General features: G+C 38.9%; 1 protein-coding gene across 1 annotated transcript; it reads left to right on the forward strand.

The window, feature by feature from the left end:
* The first annotated feature begins 1038 nt into the window (after window positions 1-1038).
* LOC127580119 (urotensin-2 receptor) lies at window positions 1039-15608 on the forward strand. The gene is made up of 2 exons (XM_052033331.1): window positions 1039-2145; window positions 15587-15608. The coding sequence occupies exon 1, from the start codon at window positions 1039-1041 to the stop codon at window positions 2143-2145; it is 1107 nt and encodes a 368-aa protein (XP_051889291.1). The 3' UTR covers window positions 15587-15608.
* The last annotated feature ends 1015 nt before the right edge of the window (window positions 15609-16623 follow it).

Here is a 16623-nt window from a genome sequence, read left to right on the forward strand (position 1 = left end):
AACCGGCACAAACAGAAAATGTTAAATAGGATCTCATTCTGTGTTGTATGATTAAAAGGCAATTGCAGGGATTGTTTTAAAACCACTGCACTCCGTTTTGGAGTGAAGGGAAGAATGTATAAATCCCATTATGTGTTACCAGTAGTGCCAGTATTGGAGAAGCAATTTTATTCCATAAACCGTTGTAATCTACCAACATAATCATAATCGTGAACAACATCACACAGATTAATCCCCCAAAAAAGCCCTGATATATTAAGAACATTTAAGCAGCATCTCGGTCTCCTTCATAGAGTTTTACTTATCCTGATCCAAAGGAATATATCTCCAAATACCGTTAAATCAAAACAACGGTATAATATAATAAATCGTGCATTTGAAATGCATTAACAGCTTTGAGTGATGTGGAAGAATTTCCAAGTTTCCTTTCTGGAATTTCCTTTCAGCTCTTCACATGGGGTCTGGTCATGAAGTCCACGGCTGGATTACGGAGAACTGCAGTGCGCGGTACGCCCCTAAACACACACACACACACACACACACACGTTGCCGCTTCTTCCCGATTATTATTGACTAGAAACAGCAAATGCGAGCAACAAACGAAAGGCACGGCTCCGAGTGTTGGCGTTTCAAAAAAAAATGAGAGCAAACGAAAGTCCGCGTCATCGTCGGCATAAATAAGCGATCGGCGGGGCAGAGGGGACATCGCATTAGGCAGCCCGCGGGAGCCGGCAACCGGGCGACCGAGCCTGGTCCACTGGTCAGCCCCGCCACTTCTCGCTGAGCCAGGGCTCCTCGCCCAGAGCACCACACACTGACACACACAGCCCAGAGAACCATCTCCAAGGCTCGGTGGCCCTAAAAAAGCCCAGTTCATGACCAGTGTTCAGGAGGTTTCGTGTCTGACTGAAGGTTTATCTAATGTTGCTTTATCAAGAGAAAAAGAAACTTTCTTTTGCCCAAAAGAAGGAACTTTAAAACCGTTTAAGGTGATTTCTTGTAACCGCTGAGACTACAGTGGAGGTGAACTTTACAGAGATGGCCAGTGACACTGGTGTCTCCGAGTGGAACAACAGCACCGACTCCACCAACGTGTCAAGCACTGAGCGGATGCCAGCAACAGATTCAGTGGAGGAGCTGGTGGTGACCTGTTCCATTGGGACCATCCTATCCCTCATGTTCATCGTCGGTGTGACAGGGAACATCTACACTCTGGTGGTGATGTGTCACTCCATGAGATCGGCCGCCTCTATGTACATCTATATCATCAACCTGGCTCTTGCTGACCTGCTCTACCTCTCCACCATCCCCTTCATCGTCTGCACTTACTTCTTGAAAGGCTGGTACTTCGGGGACATTGGCTGCCGGATCCTCTTCAGCGTTGACTTTCTGACCATGCACGCCAGCATCTTCACGCTGACCGTGATGAGCACCGAGCGCTACCTGGCCGTGGTCAAACCCTTGGACACGGTCAAGAGGTCCAAGAGTTACAGGAAGGCCATTGCCGTGGTGATCTGGCTCGCCTCCTTGCTGCTGGCACTGCCGATGATCATTACCATCAGGTTGATGCGGACCCGAGGCAAAGATATCTGCTCTTCCACCTGGAGCACGCACGCCTATGGGATCTACCTGAGCGTCTTGTTCACCACCAGCATCCTGGCACCCGGCATAATCATTGGGTATTTGTACATTCGGTTAGCCAGGACTTACTGGGTGTCCCAAGTGACCACCTTTAATGATAAGCAAACCAGACGCTCGCCCAACCAGAAAGTCCTCTATATGATCTTCGCCATCGTCCTGGTCTTCTGGGCTTGCTTCCTGCCCTTCTGGGTGTGGCAAATGATCGACCACTATCAGCCCCCTCTCTCCCTGGTCCAGAAGACAAAGAGCCACATCAACTACCTGATGACCTGCCTGACTTACAGCAACAGCTGCATCAACCCGTTCCTCTACACGCTGCTGACCAAGAACTACAAGGAGTACCTGGGGAACCAGCACCGGGGTTTCAGCAGCAGCGGTTCCTTCCACCGGAGAAGCCACCGCTTCCAGCGCTCTTGCCGCCGCTCCCTGTCCACCAGCAGCCAGCAGTACACCGAGTCCATGACTCTCAGCCAGATTTCCGGATCAAACAGCAACTGCATCTAGGTAAGGGCTTGTATCTCGGAGTTCGGTACCCACTGCACCCATTCTCCTCCCAACCAATATCTACCATGTCCTGCAGACGGTCCTTCATTGCACAATTTGCAATTCAAGGCGACTCCAACAGCTGTTCCTTGAAGGACGACTTAATCCAATTGAATTTGTAGGAACCAAATTCCCCTCTCCGTTACTTTAATGGAAAAAGCATGTTCATAATATGTTCCCTTGCTCATAATTTCGAATCTCTATACTATCGCTGGGACAGGTACAAGGAAGAACTTATTTTACTGTAAAAATCAGAGTATTGTCATCAGGGTATCAGAATATGACCATCAGCATCCCATACACAATGTATAATTCTGATTTCCAGAAGAAAATATAGTTTGTGTATGTCTAAGTCAATAAACCTTTGGCTATAAATACTTCTAAGTTATTTGAGTTCAGTTCCATTAGGTGAGAATGGGTTAGGTTAAAAATAACATGGACATAATTAAAATATTCAGTTTGTATTATATATGAACAACTTTACATAAAGATATGATCATTCAGTTTTAACATATATAATCAGTATATACCAAGATAAAATGTTGAGAAAACTATCTGCCCTTCCTAAGAATGAATAATGCCAGTTTTTGGGGACTCAGAAGTAGTAGGAAGTCAAATTATAACCAATTTCAGCAATGGAAATTTTGGATTATTCCATGAATAATTAGGGGACTATAGTATCCAGGGACCTATCATTTAATAAACTTAATAACTGTATGCACCTGGACACATCCATTGAGTCTCCCCACAGGATTTTGTAAGATCCTTTATGCCTCCACATTTCAATCCAGGATTTTTGGTAATTTGAGTTTTTTTGACAGTGTGCATTAATAAATTGATTCATTCAGCTTCTTATGAGTCATTATAACACCATGTGTGGGCAACAAATCTGAATGACTGCAAAAATAATTAAACAGTTGAACTGACCATGTAAAATTAAAATAACAAATTACTCTTCTGTCAGATGGTCTTGGTGTTTTCTCATAACTGTTTTGCTTCTTAGAAAGTTTGTCAGTACCAATAGATTGTGGATATATCTTCAGCACTTTTGTAATTACCAAGGTAAAATTTACAAACTAATAAAGTTGTTATTACATATTTATTTACACTAATCCAAAAGTATTTTTCTTTCATTAATATTTAAAAGTCTTTGTTTTTATTTGAAAAGTATAGTTTCATTTTGGTAAACTGACTTTTCAATTTTAATCTCACATTACAATAATATGCATATTCAAACTGTTATTATGCTTTTCCAATGGATAAATAACATCAATAGACAATTACCAAAAATGATCAATCCTCCATCAAAAATATTGCAATTACCTTCATTGGCAAGTATAATCTGAAGGCAATATTGTTTTAGCATTGCTATATTCATTGTATAATTCCATTTAGGTACAATCCAGTTCCTTAATTTGTCATTTTGCAACAGGATATATCTACTTTTAGCATCATTTTCAACATATTCAATGAGCAGTCAAAGAAAGTAAGTAAATAAATTGGAACTATTTAGTAAGGTTTGTTAATTGTTTATTTGCCAAGAGCTGACTGAATTGAATGAACAACAAGAATAAGATTAAGTTTATGAAATTGAATTGCAACTATGTAGAAGTAAGTATCCCAAAGTACAAGATAGTTCAAGTAGAATGTTGACAAAAATTCTTAAATGCTACGTTATAAGTAATAGTTTTTCTATTCAACAGTAAAAAACATCTTATAATTACATTTGCTTTGATGTTATAAAACAAGATAAATTCCATGATAATTTTACATATTCCGGAAGAATAGTTCAACTGCAGAACAAAATAATTCACAATTCTGAATTTGAAGTAAGTGTAATTAGTGTGTGAAGAAGACACACTGCAATCCAATTCATGAATCAGACATGGGATCTAAATTGTAGACTAAAATCAACAGACTAAGTGACAAATAACCACAAGCTACTAGAGAAATTATCAGTTGTAAAAATCTAGTCTCAGAGCTACTTTTCTCAGATGAAGTAAAGCACCCAATACAGCAAAACTATTAGTCAATATAGAATAGTCACTTAGGCTAATTAATAACATCCTCCCGACACTATTACCACATAGATTAATTTCTAAACTCTAGCAGTCAGTTATTCATGCTTCAAAATGAAGGTTAAATTGAACATTTAATTTAAAAGGAAGGGGTACCAACAATTTGGCAATAAGATTAATTCCTTTGACTATTTTTCTTTCATTCTGAGGCTGTAAAGCTTGAAATAATTTGTGAGCCAAACTGTGGTGTAATTTATTTTCTCCCCACCTATGATAAGAAAATATTAATAGACTTTAGCCTAAATATAAAGCAACCATGGCAAAAATAGATGAGGACCAAACTTAATCCCCAGCACAGACGAAAATCTGAAAATCTCATGTAATAAGCATGGTTTTATGCTTGTTTAGTCAAGGTTATCTAAGGGCTTATTTAAAAAAATGGAACAGAGGAACACAATCCACAAAACCCTGTTGGAGCAGTTTTGAATGGTACAGAAAAAAAATTAAGATTTACCTACTGTACAATGATACTTAGAAGGCAAAATTTGAAGTGGTAAATCTGGTTGAGATAGCTCATAACTGACACATTGAAAATCCATTTAGATTGTTACTTCAGTCAGTAACCTTACTGTCAAGCTAGCCAAATTATTTGCCAACCTGTTAAAAAACATATTTTCATATTCCTAATATCTAGAGTGTTCACTTTATAAATCCATATAGTCTACCTCAAAGATGGAAGAATTAATTTAATCAATGTGCATTGAAATATCAAAAAAATGAGTATTTTTTCTTTTTATTATGCTTAAACAAATTGTACAGTTTATGAAGTTTTGCTCTAAAATTGGAACAAAAATCCATGGAACATCGTCAGGCAAGGGTCTTCTTGCTTGTTAATATCATTTTTTGATTGTCCAAATTAAGCATAAGTAAAGAAGCTATATGGTCATTTTAACTCCATTTTTTGAAGTATTACGGTTATTAAATATTGACAAATGTTAATAGTGGAGAATAAATGTAATTTCCTTCAATTACACAGTTTCAGCTGCAGTAGAGTTAGAGGCAGAATGAAGCAAATTTTTTATGCCAAACCATTGTAGAGATTTTAATTAATTTCTTACACAAGAAGCATTTGAGGAAAAAGTAAGTTGATCAGAGATGATTGGCATGAATTTGTAAAAGATAACATATCTAAGGAACCTAGTTGACCATTTTTGAGCAAGTAAATAACACAAGAGATAAGGGAGAGTCGATAGATGTTATTTATATGGACTACTTGGATGACCTTTGTTAAGTTTCAGTTTAAAATACTATGAACAAAAACAAGGGCATGCGGGACATGAGACAACTTATTAGCTTAGATACGGGATGGGTTAAGAGGGGACAGAGTTGAGGGATAATGGATATTTTGCAACATTAGCAAAAGTTGATTGGTACTATCTCCTGGGGATTTTTACTAGGGCCTCAGCTTTTCACTTTATAAATAAAGCACTCAGATGAAGCAGTAGAAAGCTGCATAATCTAAGTTTGCTTACATTAAGTTATGTCAAATAGTAAAGTTCATGATTTGAATTCAGATCTTTGGTCCATGTCTGGACTAAAGCTGTGCTGGGATTTCAACTCAACATATCCCACTGAAACCCAAACTGGGTGTTGGTGAGCAAGTTATCAGTAAGTAAGTGCTGCTTGGCAGCACAATCGAAGACATCTTACATCACCTCTGATGATTCAGAGCAGGGTGCTTGGGTGCTAATTTGCTGCTTCGGATACGTTCTGTTTTTTGTAAACAGGGTAGACATGGAGAAAATGTGGAGACCATACTTCTGCAATTAAATTAGAGTTGGGCTTTTTGGGGTTGATGTCAGAAACTATTCATGGAAAATCATACTTACACAGAATCACTTAGACACAAGGGGCAACTTGCAATAGCCAGTTAATTTACTGACCTGCATATCTTTGGATGTAGAAGGAAACTGGAACATCCAGAGGAAATCTAACCGTCACAGGGAGAACATGCAAATTCCACACAGACAGCACCCAAAGTCAGGATTGAAGCCGGGTCTCTGGAGCTAAGAGGCAGAAATTGCAAAGGAAATCTGGAAATCTTACCAAAAAAAACTTATGCAGCCAGAATGTTAGTAAATTTCTCAACTGAGATTGATGGATTTTCATTCGGCATAAGTTTAAAGGGTTACCTAATTGGGTCATTGGAATTGATATACAGATCAGTCATGAACTAACTGAATGGTGGAATATGCTCGAGCGACTGGTATTTCAGCTTTTTTCTTGCTCTCATCCAGTTCATAAATCTATTCTTGCATTGCTACAGTAACTGGATTATGTTCCTTCATATGGTGAGACAATCTTTAAGCAGCTATTTCCCCCTCAGAACGTAAGTTACAAAGAAATAGTGTACATGAAATGGATGACGACCAACATTTTTGGCTCAATCTCAATCTTCTAAATGCCCATGGCAATTTTTCACACCAGCCAGGGGTAAGGTGGTACAATGATTAAATCATTGGACTAACAGCCAGAGATCTGGACCACTGATTGCAAGGCATGAGGTCAAATCAAACCATGGCCATCGGAAAACTTGAAATCAATTAATTAAATCCGTGAATCACAAACAAGAATGGTCTTTGTAATGGTGACCAAGAAAGTATTGGGTTGTTACACTGTTCTGTAAGTGACTCCAAACCTGCAGCAATGTGATTAATTCTTACCTGTGTCTTCAATTCAGAAGCATTGAGGGAGGAACAATAAATGGCTGGCATTGGCAACAATGTCTGCATCTTATAATTAATCCTGTGAGTAAGGATGTCAGTTATTCCTGACTACCTTTTAATATGTTTTCATACCCACTGCGTACAGGATGGAGTCTGTGCAAATAAATGTCACATGTGGTTTTTTAATTTGTTGTTTTTAAAATATGCATTTTTAATTGTTTCCAAAATACAACCTCATGAACTATTAGTCCTTGGACCACGCTGCTTGTAAGTCCATCTGGTGTGATGTAATAAAATCAAATAATTAAATTAACAGCAGGACAGAAACACGATCTGTTGAGAATGTGTGAATGTCAGCTTAAGGTTCAGAATCAAAGGCAATATTTATTTTTTATGATGATTTTGAGAGATTCAGTTTATTTGTAGCATTAGCTCATACTTCTTGTGAGATATGAACATAATTGAAAGACAGGTGCAACAACCAAATGATAAATGAAATTTGAAATGATGAACACTTGTTTAAATTTAGAAGATCTGAAATGAATTGTTCTGAAATGATAGAAATAATAAATCAAAACAAAAAAGGTTAATTTCAGAGAATTTGGATTATAAAACTAATGGTTTCTAACTTAGTAAATGTTGCTAATACGTAGAAAGTCATCTCTCTTGTGTCACACAGTCCATCTGTAAAGTGGGAGAAAGGCCAGGGCAGGAAGGACTCTGTATTGCCAAAGTAGTTATTTACATGAAAATGAGTGTAAGTAGGCCAACCAGATAAGTGTTATCTTGGAAAATGAGAGCTGATAGAGTGACAAGGATAATTTCACCATGCTGATCTGTAATAGTTTGCAACCAATCTGTTTTCATGCAGATGTATTTATGCAGGGAACTAATAAGAATCTGCAAACTTATTTTAAAGTTATTGTTCTTTCAGGAACCTGTTGTTGATCCTTGCAAGTCACGATCTGTGGCTTAATGGGATTTGGCAGCCCTGTCTGAAAGAATCTTAGCTTTAATCCAAATAGTGAAATGTAGCAAAAATTACTGGAAATACTCAGCAGGTCAGACAGCATCTGTGGAGAGAGAATGTTTTAGATCAATGACCTTCATCAGGGAAAACTTAAGAGATAACAGAAGTTTTGAATTGCAGAGAAAGATGGGGGAAATAACAGGGGGGTGGTGAGGGTTAACAGTGTGGATGTGGAGTAAACAGAAGGTATAGAATAGAGAGCAGGAGATGTGTAATGACAATCATGGAGGTGGTTTCAGCTGAAAGGAGGTGGTAAATCATGAAGTGTATGTCTGAAGGAAGAGTAAGTGCAAACAGATGAATGAAATCTCAAATTACTGGAAGAGGTGAGAAAAAAACTGACTGCTGGAAATGTGAGGTCACAGACCAGAAGCTGAATATCTGAAAATGTTGGATTCTTTGCTGAGTCAAGAAGGCTGTAATGTGCCTAATCAGAAGATGAAGTGCAGTTTCTTAACCTTGCTTATTTTTATTTATTTATTTATTTATAGCGTGGTAACAGGCCCTTCCAGCCCAACAAATCCGCGCCACCCATTTTAAACCCAAATTGACCTACCCGTACGTCTTTGAGAATGTGGGAGGAAACCGGAGCACCTGGAAGAAACCCACGCAGACACGGGAGAACGTACAAACTCCTTACAGACAGCGACGGGAATCGAACCCCGATCGCTGGTGCTGTAATAGCGTCGCGCTAACCGCTACGCTACCGTGCCGAAAGAAGAGGCCAACAATAAGTTAGAGTGGAAATAGGATGGTAAATTAAAATGGCCATGGTCACAAATGCAGACTGAATGGAATCCTTTTGCAAAGTGGTCTCCCAACCTGCGTTTGATTTCTCAGTTTACTGGAGACCAGATCACGGGCACTAAATGCAGCACACTAAATTCTAACAAGTGCGAGTGAATCTCTGCTCCACCAGGAAGAAGTGTTTGGGGTCCTGAATGTTGGCAAGGCAAGAAGTAGGAGGGCAAGCATTGCATATCCTGTGATTACATGGGAAATACAGTGAGATGGGTAGTAGGGATCAAAGAGTAAACTAATAAGTGCCAGAGAGGCTGCCATTTCAGAATGGTTAGAGTGAGGGAAGGAGGATTATGTGTCAGGTGAAGGCGTGACATTGGATGTGTTGGAAATTATGGAAGATTATTTGTTGAATATGGAGACTGGTGGACTGGAAGATCAGGACAGGGTTAATCCTGTTCTTCCTACCGTTTTGGGGGAGAGGGGGTGAGAGCAGTATCGCAGAGGGAACTGACATGATTGAAAGTTTTGTCAACTATGATGGAGGGGAGAATCCACATGAGGAGAAAGGAAGACGGAAGCACTGATTGGAAAACAACTTGTAGGAGTCAGCCCAACTGAAATGCAGAATGAAATTGAAATCTGAAAGCAGGGTGGAGGGAAGTATAATTGAGTTAGCTGAGGAGTCCATGCATGTGCAATGGATACTAGTCACTAACCTCAGAACACGTGGGACTAGACAAGTCTGTGGGATCTGCTAAGGCACAACATGCTTACAGTGCACAATGAGTGCAGTGTTTACCAAGGGTGGAATGCAGTGAGTAAGAGGGGTGATTTCATTTAAGATATTTATTTGGTTTGTTTAATTTATCTATTAGATTTAATTATCTTTGTAGTTTTTATTTGCAGTAGTGAACTAGTAGTATAAAATGGTAAACAAGTAGCCTGCCAGCTGGAATTGGTTGATAGAAGTCAGTCGACTCAGGTTATAAAAATCAATAGGTTATGCAAAGGCACAGTGTGCCATTTGCAAAAATTAATTACATTTAAACAGACATGGCAGGGCAGATGATGTGTGGCAGCTACAGTATGTTGGAGCTGATGAAAATCATTGCCATCTATGGCAATGACACTTGCAGTAAATCTCTGCAGCCTGAGAAACTTCAGCTCAGAGCTGGAGCTTGAGTTCAAGATGTCAACATTGCATAGTATCAAGGAGGGGGTGAGTTACCTGGATACTTTGTTCCAGGTGGCTCTTACACCTTTTAAATTAAGTAATGCAGAAGTGGTCAGTCAAGAGGGACAGGAGGGTGCGACTACACGTCAGGCAGTCATGGAGAACCAGAAGGTAGCAGGAAGATCCCTTGCACTTGTCCAACAAATAGGCACTTCTTCCAGCCTGTGTGAACAAGAGCAGAATCTACAAGAAAGGAGCATACAAAATAAGAAATCAAGACAGTGCAGGTAAAAAGAGCAAATAAATGAATGAATAGCACACATTGAAATAACTCGTACAATTCAACAACCATTAAGGAGACTTGATTGCAAAGTGACCAAGATTAGGAATTAAATATTTTAGAAGAGATGGGAAAATGGAAAAGGAGGAGAGGTAGCCCTCATATTCAGGGATATATTGTATAAAAGACAGTACAAAGGAAGGAATATCAATGAGTACAATCAGTTTGATTGGAACTAAGACAATGCAAGGGGTATAAAATAATGGAGAGACTTGTATGTAAGCACTAGATAGTAGTGCTAATATATGGCATATTTCATATTATATTCCATATTTCCTTGCAACATTGCAGGAGGCAATTTCAGCCCTTTGAATAAATTTCAGCCGGCAGAGTTTATGCCAGCTCTCAGAACAATCCCATTCCACAACTAACTTTCCTCTGTGACCTGTTCTCCCCATAATTCCATCAACTCTCCCCAGATGCTACCAGTTTACCAGTTGTCTACAAACCAGGTACAATTTATAGTGGCCAATTAACTTACTAACCTGCATATGTTTGGGATGTGAGAAGTAAACTAGTAAACTTGAACACTGGGTGGTGGGGGGGCGAGAGCCCATGCAGTCACAAACTCTGACAGACATCACCAAAAGTCAGGATTGAATTTGGGATGCTGGAGCTCTACTTGCTGTACCACTGTGCTAGGTACAATAAATCAGGAAATTAAACACATAGGTAGTAAGGATGATATTATAATTATGAGTAACTTTAATCAAATGTATAGACTGGGCAAATTAACAGTAATCATGCAGAAAACCAACTTATGGAACTGGAATTGATTTATTACTGTCACGTACCGAGGTACAGTGAAAAACTTGTCCTGTATTCTGTTCATACAGATCAATTCATTACACAGTGCATTGAAGTAGTACAAGGTAAAACAATACAGAATGCAGAATAAAGTGTAACACGGCACGGTAGCATAGCGGTTAGCGTAACGCTATTACAGCGCCAGCGATTGGGGTTCGATTCCCGTCGCTGTCCAAAAGGAGTTTGTGCGTTCTCCCGTGTCTGCGTGGGTTTCCTCCGGGTGCTCCGGTTTCCTCCCACATTCTAAAGACGTATGGGTAGGTTAATTTGGGGGTTTAAAACGGGCGGCACGGACTCGTTGGGCCGGAAGGGCCTGTTACCACGCTGTAAATAAAATTTTTTTAAAAACTACAGAGAAAGTGCAGTGCAAGTAGGCAATAAGGTGCAAGGTCATAACAAGGTAGATTGTGAGGTCGAGAGTCCATCTTATCATACTAGGGAACCATTCAATAGTGTATAATAGAATGGTTTTCAAAATCAGTATTTTGAGGAATAAACAAGAGGTCAGACTATTCTAAGTTAATATTGTATAATGATAAAGGATTTATTAATATGCTGGTAGATTAAAAGGCATTTAGAGAAAAGTGATCATAATATGGAAGAATTTTTGTATAAAGATTGAAAGTGTTTCAGTTCATTCCAAAACAGAATCTAAAATCTAATCAATGCATACTATAAGGTATAAGTTGATTATGGTAGGTTGGGAAACTACATTAAAAGGCATGACTAATATTCAAATAATTAATACATCAATCACACTAAATATGTATTTCTTCATAGAACAAAAGGAAAAGTGGTCTGTCCAGGGGTAACGAGTATCAGATCAAAGGAAAAGCATAAAATGAAACCATAAAGAGCAGATAGTAAGGCCAAGGATTAGGAAAATTTCAGAATTCAGCAAAGCACTGCCAAGAAATTGATAAGGAAAATTAAATGAGATATCTAGCAAGAAACAAAAAAACAGACTGTAAAGCATCTATAAATATCTAAAAAGGAAAAGATCAGCAAAAATAATGTGAATCCCTTCCAGACTGAGAAAGGAGTAAAAGAATATATGGCAGAAGAATTGAGCAAACATTCTTCCAGAAAAAAATGGAGAACAATAGATCTAGATAGAATGGAGAGCTGAAAGATTTTACTAATGGTACAAGAAGTAATATTAGACAAATTAATGGGACTAAAAGCCAATAAATTGCCAAATCTGATGGTCTGTGTTCCAAGAAGAGATGGTAGATGCATTTGTTGACATCTTCAAAAATTCCACAGATTTGAGAACAACTCCCACAGATTGGAAGGTAGCAAAAGTAACTGCATACTAACCAGGAAAGGAGGAAGAGAGAAAATGGGTGCTGCAGAGCAGTTAGCCAAGAAGTGGGGAAAATAGTAGAATCTATAATTAAGGAATCTGTACTAGGGTACTTAAAAATAATAATAGGATTGGGCAAAGTATGGATTTGTGTAAGGGAAATTACGTTTTACAAATTTGTCAGAGTTTTTTTTGAGGTTGTAACTAAGAAAATAGATACAAAGAACTAGTAGATATAGTGTATTTGAACTTTCAGAAGGGCTTCATTTAAGTGATAAGACATATTCAAGACAGAGATCAAAGGGAACAAAGGGATATGGAGTTAGTGCAGGAAAGCAACACTGAGGGAAAAGATCAGTCGAGATTTTATTGAATGGTGGAGCAGCTGTGAGGGGCCAAATACCCTGATTCTGCATCTATTTTTGTATGTTCTTAACCTTTCCCCTAAAATGGAGATAATGAATCAGAGACGGACTAAGTGAATGAAAACAGAGTGGAGATGAGCAGCGAAGATGATGAAACTTCGGAGAATTGTGTGAGAACAGGAAGTAGCACCAATTCAGTCGTCAATGTACAGAGCAAGAGGTGATGGAGTGACCTAAGTAGGATGGAGGTATGCAATGTTCCACATATCCCACTAAGAAAAAGGCATGTCTTAGACTCATATGGGCTCCTCAAACTACAACTTTTATCAGAAGGAGCTGAGTGCAGGTAAAGAAGTTGTTCAGTATGAATGGAGTTAAAGAATTTTGTTCAGTGTGGAACATTCCACACTGTGGTAAAATGAAAACCCTTCAGTAGCTGATGTAATATTTGGTACAAGCAAAGATAGTTGTTGGAGACTGGTCATGGAACATAGAACAAAGAAGATAGAACAATACACACACACACACACACACTCAAAATGCTGGAGGAGCTCAGCAGGTCAGGCAACATCTATGGAGGGAAATAGACAGTCAACATTTTGGGTCGAGACCCTTCAACCCTCCATAGATGCTGCCTGACCTGTTGAGTTCCTCCAGCATTTTGTGCATGTTGCTCCAGATTCCAGCATCTACAGTATTTCTTGTGTCCCTGTAGAACATAGAACAGTACAGCACAGGAACAGGTCCTTCAGTCCACGATGTTGTGCCGAATTAATTGAACTAATGATACCCAATTACACTAGTCCCTTCTCCCTGCATATGGTCCATATCCCTCAATTTTCTGCATTTTCATGTGCCCATCTAAGAGCCTCTCAAAAGCCACTGTTGTATCTGCCTCCACTACCACCCCTGGCAGCACATTCCAGGCATCCACCACTGTCTGTGTAAAAAAAAAACTTGCCCCATACATCCCATTTAAGGTTTCCCCCCCCTCACCTTAAAGCTCTGCCCTCTAGTATTCGACATTCCTACTCTGGGAAAAAGTTTCTGACTGTCCATCTGTGCCTCTCATAATTTTATAAACTTCTGTCAGGTTTCCCATCCGCCTCTGACACTTCAGAAAAAACAATCTAACTTTTTCCAACCTCTCCTTACAACACATGCCTTCTAATCCAGGCAGCATCTTGGTAAACCTCTTCTGCACCCTCTCCAAAGCCTCCACATCATTCTTATAATGGGGTAACCAGAATTAAATGCAATACTCCAGATGCAGTCTAACTAGAGTTCTATAAAGCTACAGCTTAACTTCCTGACAGTTGAACTCTGTGCCTCGATTAATGAAGGAAAGGATAGCATACACCTTCTTTACCACTCAATCAACTTCTGCGGCCACTTTCAAGGAGCTGTTGACTTGAACATCAAGGTCCCTCTGTACATCAACACTGTTAAGGCTCTTGCCATTAATTGTGTACTTTCCCTTTACATTTGATCTCCCAAAGTGCAACATCTCACACTTGCTCAGGCTAAGTTCAGTGCTACTAAAATCATGGGATAGTATTACAGAAAGATGCAACAAAGGAGGAGGCCATTCCACACACTAGGTCCATGCAAGGTAAAAGTGGACTTTCCAGCTTTTGGTCCATAGTCCGACAGGTTATGGCCCTTCAATTGCTTCAATATATAATGTGTGTGTTTCTTCTTTCACTGCCCTCTCAGGCATTGAGTTCCAGACCTCTACCACTTGCTGAGTGAAATAATTTTTCTCAGTTCCTTCTAATCTTTTGACCAGTTAATGTAAATCTATTCCCTTATACCAGTCACAGTTGATTCTAAGCTAATGCAGCAGGGCTTCCAAAACAGTAATTAACAGTGCCAATACTTTTTCCTTGACTACGAAGATTGCTTTAATTGCTGGCCTTGCGCAACTTCTGCAAAACCCTAACTGAACAATGGATTCCACTGACTGAAAACTAAAATCGTTGGGCCCAATAATTAAAGTCATTCACAACTAATATCATTGACAGCTTGAACAGTGAGCTTATGCAAAACTGCTTGAAAATAGCCATGCGAAAATATGTTAATTATTTTCATGAATTATTTATTTCATCAAGAAATAATTAGAAAGCCTATGGTTTGTACTAAACATATACATGTGCAGGAAAAATAATAGTTGCTTCAGTCACCTAGAAATATTTCCAACCACGAAGTTGTGCTATTTATAGCTTTCTAAGAGAATATCTTATTTTCACAGTACCTAAATAAGATTGACAGATGTTAAACCAAAAGTAATCCCCAGGAGGTATCCACTGATCCTCAATATTTCAATGCTACTTACACGGGCCATTTGGGATTACCTAGGAAATAAATTCTTGCTAAACAAAGCTTTAAAAATTAGTTGTTGCATAATTCTGCAGATGGTTGAATTCTTGATAGGTATTCTGGAGATAGTTCTGATTCATTTTGAATCATTCCCTGATACATAGATGTTCTTTGCAAATTGGTAGTTGGGATCACCAATCAAGGACCCAATGCAATTGTACAAAATTCTTGCAGCACAATAATTGGCCATTCAGCCCAACAGATCCATATTCCTACTTATCCCTCCTTTTACTCCTCTTCATCAGAATAAATTTGATTTCTTCCTCTTTCATGTGCTTAAGTAGTTTCCTCTCAAACGCATCTATGTTATTCACCTCATTCACATCCTAACCACACTCTAAATTCATCCAGAGAGATGGCGTAGTGCATGACACTTTTAGAATTAATTACAAGGATAGAGACAAGCAAATCATTCAAGAGTTATAGTTCACAAAAGAGAATTGGAAAACAGTTGCTGGAACCATTCACTTAGTACATTTTGGTATTCATTGGAATAATGTTATTGTGTTGCAGAGAAAGTGTTCTACCATCCATTACCAGTGAGAAGGAATCTTGCTTTGACTGTGAGACTACATCACCTCTTGAAACCTGATCACAGTTTTTCCCTCCTGATGCTGAAGGCCCCGTCACCTATGATGAAGGAAGCCGCTTTCACGAGGATGGTACATGGAAGAATTTGTTGAACAAGAAGAATACTGCATTGTTTATGGCTTCGGAAGCTGATCAGAAGAATGTGGTGTGTAAAATTGCCATTTCTGAAGCTTGTAGGATTTTCTCTTGTTTGAAATCCTCAAACAGCAAACAGCATTTAGACCTTTTTACCCAAGCATGTTGTGTAACAAAAATATCTGCTTTCCATGGCCAAAGTGCAATAAAAAATTAATTAGATTCAAGCAAGTGCAAAAAGCAAACTCCACTATTGTTAAGGAAAAAAAATGTCATTTATGCTGAAAGCATACTAGATTAGAATTTGTTTTAGCCTGTTTAGGAGCACAAAATACATGCAGGAAAAAAATTCTGTGTGAAGACAAACATGATGATGTATTTATGCTGTATGCAAGGATTGAATGGAATCAGTTGGACACTGCCATACAGTCTGCTGATCCAGGCCTTCCCCTGAGATTGGCTCTGATTCCAAGGTGATCTGCATATAAGTCCATTTGGTGATCGGGGCAAGGGAAGCATAAAGAAGGAATGTGCATGATTGTGGCCCATAGTTTTGCTGTGAAACAGACCAAAGCACTCCTGCATCTGCAGTAATGTGAAAATAGAAAAAGCTAGTCTACTTTGTACAACCTCATGCAATTCCTTCAAGAAATAAATGGAGAAATAAGATGCAGCTTGCACAGCAAATGCAGACATTAGTTTTTCTGTGAATGATTTGAATGAATCTGGGATAGGTTCCAGCACAATGCACAACTAAAGATTACTGCCTGGAAATTCATCCTTAGTTAGATGTTTGAAACCAGTTGTATAGTAATGTTACCAGGTTGTGCACCACCTCTGAAATTCATTTCCATTATAGTCAAAAGAACTGAATTTCAAAGGCA

Source organism: Pristis pectinata, chromosome 18, assembly GCF_009764475.1.
Source record: "Pristis pectinata isolate sPriPec2 chromosome 18, sPriPec2.1.pri, whole genome shotgun sequence".
Classification (NCBI taxonomy): Eukaryota; Metazoa; Chordata; class Chondrichthyes; order Rhinopristiformes; family Pristidae; genus Pristis; species Pristis pectinata.

Excerpts from the sequence above, each read along its gene's own strand:
- LOC127580119 (XM_052033331.1), top strand. The coding sequence starts at position 1,039 with ATGGCCAGTGACACTGGTGTCTCCGAGTGGAACAACAGCACCGACTCC.